The 6681-nt window shown below is 50.6% G+C and overlaps 1 protein-coding gene across 6 annotated transcripts; it reads right to left on the reverse strand.

Moving 5' to 3' along the window:
- Positions 1 to 1066: 1066 nt before the first annotated feature.
- FOXD1 (forkhead box D1) lies at positions 1067 to 5407 on the reverse strand. Of its 6 annotated transcripts, none has more exons than XM_039858100.1 (2): positions 1417 to 5407; positions 1067 to 1267 (listed from the first exon to the last, which is right to left on the reverse strand). In XM_039858100.1, exon 1 carries the CDS (start codon positions 4601 to 4603, stop codon positions 3179 to 3181), a length of 1425 nt encoding a protein of 474 aa, XP_039714034.1. In that variant the 5' UTR covers positions 4604 to 5407; the 3' UTR covers positions 1067 to 1267; positions 1417 to 3178. The 6 variants fall into 6 exon arrangements, with proteins under 6 accessions (XP_039714034.1, XP_039714038.1, XP_039714040.1 ...); XM_039858104.1 differs by having other exon boundaries at positions 1067 to 3359; positions 3492 to 5393; XM_039858106.1 differs by having other exon boundaries at positions 1067 to 3356; positions 3492 to 5392.
- Positions 5408 to 6681: the final 1274 nt, after the last annotated feature.

The following is a 6681-nucleotide window of genomic DNA, read 5'->3' on the forward strand; positions in this document are numbered from 1 at the left end:
CATGTGTGGTACAAGGAGCAATTCAATCCATAAGGGCTTCATTACCCCCGCAATAGATAACATTTGGCTAAATCTAGCTGCAGATTAAATCTCTGCGGCACAACAGAGCTCTGAATGGAGAGGCGTCTTTTTGTGTGGTCCTTCTCCGAGATCTGCCCGAACCATTAGCCCCAATATATACCCCTCTCCCTATTAACTGCAATTCTCTCCCGACTGCGCTTCCGTCATTTGTCTCCAAGCTCTACCGGGGCGTTTGATGAGCAGAGAAACGAGAAGGCAAGAAAAGCGTCGGGTTAATGAGTTGTAGCAAATCCACACTTTGTAGTTGGGAGGAGGAGAGCTGGTGGCCAATGTTTGTCCAACTGGTTTATTTTTCGAGACCCAGCCTATTGAGGAAGACTTGTTCAAGCAGGCTTCATCCTTACAAACACACAAACATCCTTCTGTTTGCCTTCAAAGAAAAGGGGACCAGAGCTGGATTTGCATGCGAATGAGGAGCCCCGGGAGGAGACGTCCTTGCGCATCAAAGGCCGCGGTAGTCGGGCGGCCTTTGTTCCAGCACCTGCTCGCCCGCGCGGCCTGACTGGGCGCGCCCGGCGCTCCTGGCTCGCGGAGTCCACGGCCCACCGCCCGCTCCTCGCCCGCCCCGCAGCCTATGACCCACTCCTCTCTCAGCCCACACATCGCCCGGCCCGCTGCCCCATTATCACCTCCACCAGCAGGCCAGGACCCAGGGCCCAGCAAAGCCGACCGTAAAACCCCAAATCGGGAGGGTCGAAAACTCAAGAATGAGGCAGGCGGATCGAGTTTACTTTTTCTCAGGGCTCATGGCTCTGGGCTCACCATGCGCTAGCAGTCTCTTTAGCAAGCTCGGATGAAGCGGGACCCGAACTCCGGGACTCGGAGCAAGGCCAGCGCTGGATCATCCAGCGCCTACTTGCCATTCCCTTAAAGGGACTGACAACCTCGGAGGTAGGGCCGGTCCTGGCACTTTAAAGATGCGGGAATCTGAACAGAGGGATTAGCTGGGATTCCCTGCTTTCAGGACATCCAAGCATCATGCAAGTAATAACACACATGTGTTTATTCTTTCGCTCTCTTCATCATAACTTTCAAATCGAAATTTCAGATCTATGCGTTACAGAAGGCTGAGAGGCGCACCAACAGTACCTGTACTGTTTGGATTCCGTCTGCTAACGCCTCTCCACTCGGGGCAGCAGTGACATCCAGACGTCCTTGGTTACCAAAGTTTTCTCTCTCAGCTGCGCTAGGATGAAAGTAACTTTTGCATATAAGATTTTGGTCTAATGATACTTCAGTTTGTACCTATATATAATGATAAGTTTGACGATGAGTGTTTGCCTTAAACTCATTTAATCTCTTCCAAACATTTTATAGGAAAAAAGAAAAACTTACTGAGTCACTTTTTCCTCCCTAAAAATAAACAAGATGACAGCACATCAAGAATGAATGTCACTGCAAAATATTGGCCTATAACTCAGTCTTCGTTAACTTGCTAGGTTAAATCTGCAGATCTTCAGATTTATACCTGTCCAGATATTTGGAAAAAATTTAATGAACAGATTTTACCTCCTCTGCAACGCACTGATATTACACATTTAAATTTTGTATTACACATGCCTTGGTTTTATTTGGAGCCCACAATAACATTTGTAGTCATCAAAATTAGAGTCTCACATTTTTTCAGAGAACTAAAAATTACCTGCAACAAGTAATGAAAACACTTAGAATTTGAAAGATATCCAAAATGACCTACATTGTAAAAATATAATTAATTCAATAAACACCAGATGTGTTTTCATTCTTTGAATTTTGCACTATTCTAAAATTGAAAATTTCTCTTACACACCCTGTTATTCATTTAAACTAGAATTTGATAAGTTTGCCTTTTAGGATAAAAACTTTATGCAATTACTGGAATCTTTTCTGTTGAGAAAATAGTAGCTTTAAATATCAAGACTTTCAAATGCAATTGATTTTGTATACTTGAATATTTTATTTAGAACTTTAAAGCCATTTGATGACGTCTATTAAATTTTTAAAACTGAAAAGTCCCTATGTATTTGTGTTGCTTCTATTACAATATAATACTGTTGCAGAGGTTTTACGGATATATACAATATTGTGCTCAAATGTGAGCAGAAATTATTTGAAGTGTGAAGCTCAAAAATAAAATGAAAACTTCTATAAAATTATCCTAGGGTAATTGTGGCTTTAATTTTAAATAGCTTCAATGCTCTTAAAAATGGAATAAAATGAGATTGGAAAATGTATACCAAAGTGACTTATTTGTAGTCATTTAAAAATAACTTCTGAGTTTCTGCAATAGTTTTGACTTAGAAAGTATAAATAAAAAATCATGGCATGATGCTTTTGTTAAATCCTCTTTGAAAATATTTGCCTTTTTAAAAAATATGGGTTCCCACTTATCTCACATAGAAACTTTTTTAACAGAAAATAAACTAAGGGAACAACTGGAGCCAATTTTTTTGGTGGATTTTTTGAAAATTAAGCATTTTATTTCTGAAAAAGTGTAAAAATCTTATGTTAGAATAGTACAATAATTGCCAGTAAAATTTACAATACTCCTTGTAAAGAATACGCAGTACGAACAAAATAAAAATTCCGCATGTCTATTATGATACAAAACACAGGTTAAAGTAAGAAGTTTTGAATTGTTTCCTTGTGTAAACATGTTAAGTTTTTTTTTTCTTCTCATGAAAAAGCACACCAGACAAGTGTCTTCAAATAAAAACTATTGCTTCTCTGGCTTTCTTTGGGACCTTTACTATTTTTGCGTTATTCTTTTGAACATATTGATTTGTTTAAATCCCTAGACCTGAGAATCTCTAGACCTCAAAAAGGCTTAGATTTTTAAAGATTTCCCAAAAGTCAAGGAAGCCCCTGTGCCTAGACAGAGCAGACCCACCGGCACCCTCTTCCTCCCTGCCCCAGGTCGGGGACTGCACATAGGGCGACTTTGCATAAATAGAAGAACCCGCAAAGCCGTTGCCAAACACAGTCCTGTCTGAGAATCCGAAGCGACGAAAATGGGGGCGCGAGGCCGGGAGGAGCGAACAAAACACCAAACCACCAAGACGAAAAAAGGGGCCGGGATTCCTACCTTCTGTTTCTCAAGCGCGCTAACATAGCGTTATTAACAATTTGAAATCCTAGCGGTAAAGTTCTCGACACTGGACAGGGCAGTCCCTTGGTGCAGAGTCCCCAGGGCGGCCGACGAGGACACGGAGGAGGCGGCGGCGGCCGCGGCAGCCACGAGGGAGCGAGTGAGCGCGGCAGCCGGGCCCACAGCCGCCTGAGCCGCGCAGCCGCCGCCGCCGCCGCCGGACCCGGGCGCGGGCGCGGGCGCGGGCGGCGCCGCCACCGGCGAGGGTGAGGGCGAGGCCTGCACAGCGGCGGCGGCCTGCGCGGCGGCGGCGGCTGCAGCGGCCGGGCCCAGGCTGCCCCCGATGATGCTCTCGATGGAGAAGGGCGAGCGCGCCAGTGCCGAGGCGCCCGCGCCGCCCGCCTTGTTCGCCGAGGCCTGCAGGGCACCGGGCAAGGCGGCGCCGAGCGGGTGCGACCGGTAGGCGAAGGCGGTCCGGGCCAGCTCGGCGGCCGCGCCGTGCGGCGGCGGCGGCGGCGGCGGCGGCGGCGGGGGCGAGTGCGGGTGGAAGGCGGCGGCGGCGGCGGCGGCCGCGGCGGCGGCGAACAGGGCGGAGGGCGGCGCGTAGGGCGGCAGCTGCAGGCCGTAGCCGCAGCCGTAGGGGCCGTAGCCGCAGGCGTGCGGAGGCGGCGGCGGCGCGGGCGCGAAGAGCGCGGCGGCCGCCGCCGGGTCGCCCGCGCCCCCCGCGCCCCCCGCGCCGCGCAGCAGCAGCGACTCGGCGGCGGCGTTGGGCGGGAGCAGCGGCTGCCGCTTGAAGCGCTTCCTCCGGCGCAGGAAGCTGCCGTTGTCGAACATGTCGGCGGACTCGGGGTCGAGCGTCCAGTAGTTGCCCTTGCCCGGGTTGCCCGGCTCGCGGGGGATCTTGACGAAGCAGTCGTTGAGCGAGAGGTTGTGGCGGATGCTGTTCTGCCAGGCGGGGAACTTCTCCCGGTAGTAGGGGAAGCGGCCGCTGATGAACTCGCAGATCTCGCTCAGCGTCAGCCGCTTCTTGGGGCTCTGCAGGATGGCCATGGTGATGAGCGCGATGTACGAGTAGGGCGGCTTCACCAGGGGATTCTTGGCGCCGCCGCCCGCGCTCCCGCCGCCGCCGCCCGCGCCCGCGCCGCCGCCCCCACCTGCCCCGGCCCCTGCTGCCGGGGCTGGGCCGGGGGGCGCCGGGGAGGCCCCCGTCCGCGGGGCCAGCAGGATGTCATCGTCCTCGTCGTCCTCCTCCAGGTCCTCTAGTTCGTCCTCCCCGGCGTACGAGCGCCGCCGCCGCCGCCGCTGAGCGGGGACAGCCAGCCGGGGCCCGCCGCCGCCGCCCTCGTCGTCGTCTTCCTCTTCCTCGTCGTCTTCGTCCTCGCCCTCCCCCACCACGTCGATGTCTGTCTCCTCGGCGAGGCCGGAGGCATCGGACATCTCCGTGCTCAGGGTCATAGCTGTCGCGCGGCAGCAGCGAGACGGCGCATAGGGGCGCCGGGCTCCGGGCTCCCGCCGCGTCCCAGCCCGGGTCTCGGGCGGCGGGCCCGGCCCCGGGGCGCCACACTGGGGGCGCTGCCGCTGCTCAGGCTGCGCGCGGGAGCTCCCCGGCAGCGGCCGAGGCTTGCGCTGCGACTTTGTAACTCCTGCGCCGCCGCGGTCGCCCCGCGGTCTCTGCGCTCTCTGGGCTCCGCGCGCACCCGGCCCGGGCAGGGGACTTGACCTTCCCCTCTCCGAGCGCTCCTGGCGGGGTCAGTTATGGAGGGGGTGGCAGGGCTCCTGGTGAGCGAGTCAGAGCGTCGGGCGCCCGGAGGGTGCGGGACGGGTGAGAGTCTAGGGACAGAGCTTGGCGAGGCGAGGGCTGAGTCCAGGAGAGGGCGGACCTTTCCGCGGCTTATAGCAGAAGGAGGCCTGTCACATGGTGTGCACGTCAGAGCGCTACTGAGGAAAGGGAAAGGAAGCCTTAGGAAATCAGCCCTGCTCTGGAGAGAAAGTTCACCCGTAGGAGGGAGCAGGATCTGACAATAGAGGGGAGGCGAGAGGACCCCACCATTCCTTGCCAAAGGGACTGAGTCCTGAAGTGAGCGCTGGCTCGGGATAGTTTGGACCCATAGCCGCTGCAGGAGTTAAGAGTTCCCCGCCTTCTTCTCTTCCATTAGCCCTCAAACTAACTTCAGAAGCACCCCCGCGTGACGCGACGATTTGACCACCGTGGCCTGTAGGAGCCCTCCGGCCGGAAGGTACCCCCTCCCCTATCATCTGAGGTGGTCGCTTGGAATGGCTCTGAGAGGTCTGTTGGGTTGTCCCTTATCCCCTATATTGGGCGAGCGGCTTCTCATCGAATCTGATGAGAACACCCCCCACCCCAGTTTAAGCACAGTAATTGTTTATTGACCTTTTAACCTGTCCCCTTCGGTTCTTCTCCAAAGACGTTTGTTTTCCACCATCTGTTAATAAAAAATGCTCTTAGGCTGGCGTTTTAGTCACTTATCTGCAACTGAATGCCCTAGAAACTTGACAGCTAAACTAAGCCACTCTAATGAGAGGATCTGAAAATTTTCATGGGAATAAAGAAAGTAATAAGTGAATGCAGAGAATAGAAGCATATAGTGAAAAGCCAAATACACACAAGAAATTGCACCTAGGAACTACTCAAAAAACTTCTTTCTCAATGGGTTAAGGGACTCTAGTTATCAGTGAAAGAAACATTCTAATCAACACTTCTCAGTAATCTCAAAATATTTAAATTACTATAATGTATAAACATCTCTACTCAAGCAGGCTTTATAATAGAAACTACAATGATGAATAAAAACTTTCAGAATTTTTTTTTTGTAAATTAACTATTTTCAATAGCTACTGGTGAAAAGAAACGAAATACTTTTTAAGAAACAAGATTCAAGTTCTGTTCAACTCAATTTTTCTTCTCAGGTGACAAGAGAGTAAGTGGAAATAGTTCGAATACGATTCTATTTTAAGTATACCTAGTTTTGTCACCAACTTCTAATTATTTGGGCTAGCAGAAAAATTCTAGTAACTTGTGGAATTCACACTCACATAGCCATTCCTTTTGGATTGTCGAATTTCCCAAAACACTTTTTTTTCAAAGTGGGAAACTTGCTTCAAATTTTTAGCTTTCTGATTAAAAGGACCGCTTGACAAGAACTGAGAATCAAAACACAAAGGCTTTCTATAGGAACAATCATCAGCTGCTCTTGTGTATATCATTTTTCGACCAAGTACTTTTCACATTTTGAAACGTTTCATTACTTTCCTTATGAATCACAGAGCCTCAAAAACAAACCGCTCCCCATCTAAGAATTCTTTTAAAATCGAGTTTTTGTTGCTGAGCACTGCTACCAACCAGTTATACTTACAAATGACCCATAAAGTCCATCACAGATCTTTGAAAGATCTATGAGAATGTCCCTAAGTTATAAATAAATTATTTTTCATTGACTCTCGTTTGATATATGGCTGAACCATTTAATTACTGTAATGGGTTCGGGATTAACCTGAGCCAACATTAGTCAGCA

The sequence above is a fragment of the Pteropus medius genome, unplaced genomic scaffold (genome assembly GCF_902729225.1).
Source record: "Pteropus medius unplaced genomic scaffold, Ma_sr-lr_union100, whole genome shotgun sequence".
Taxonomy (NCBI): domain Eukaryota; kingdom Metazoa; phylum Chordata; class Mammalia; order Chiroptera; family Pteropodidae; genus Pteropus; species Pteropus medius.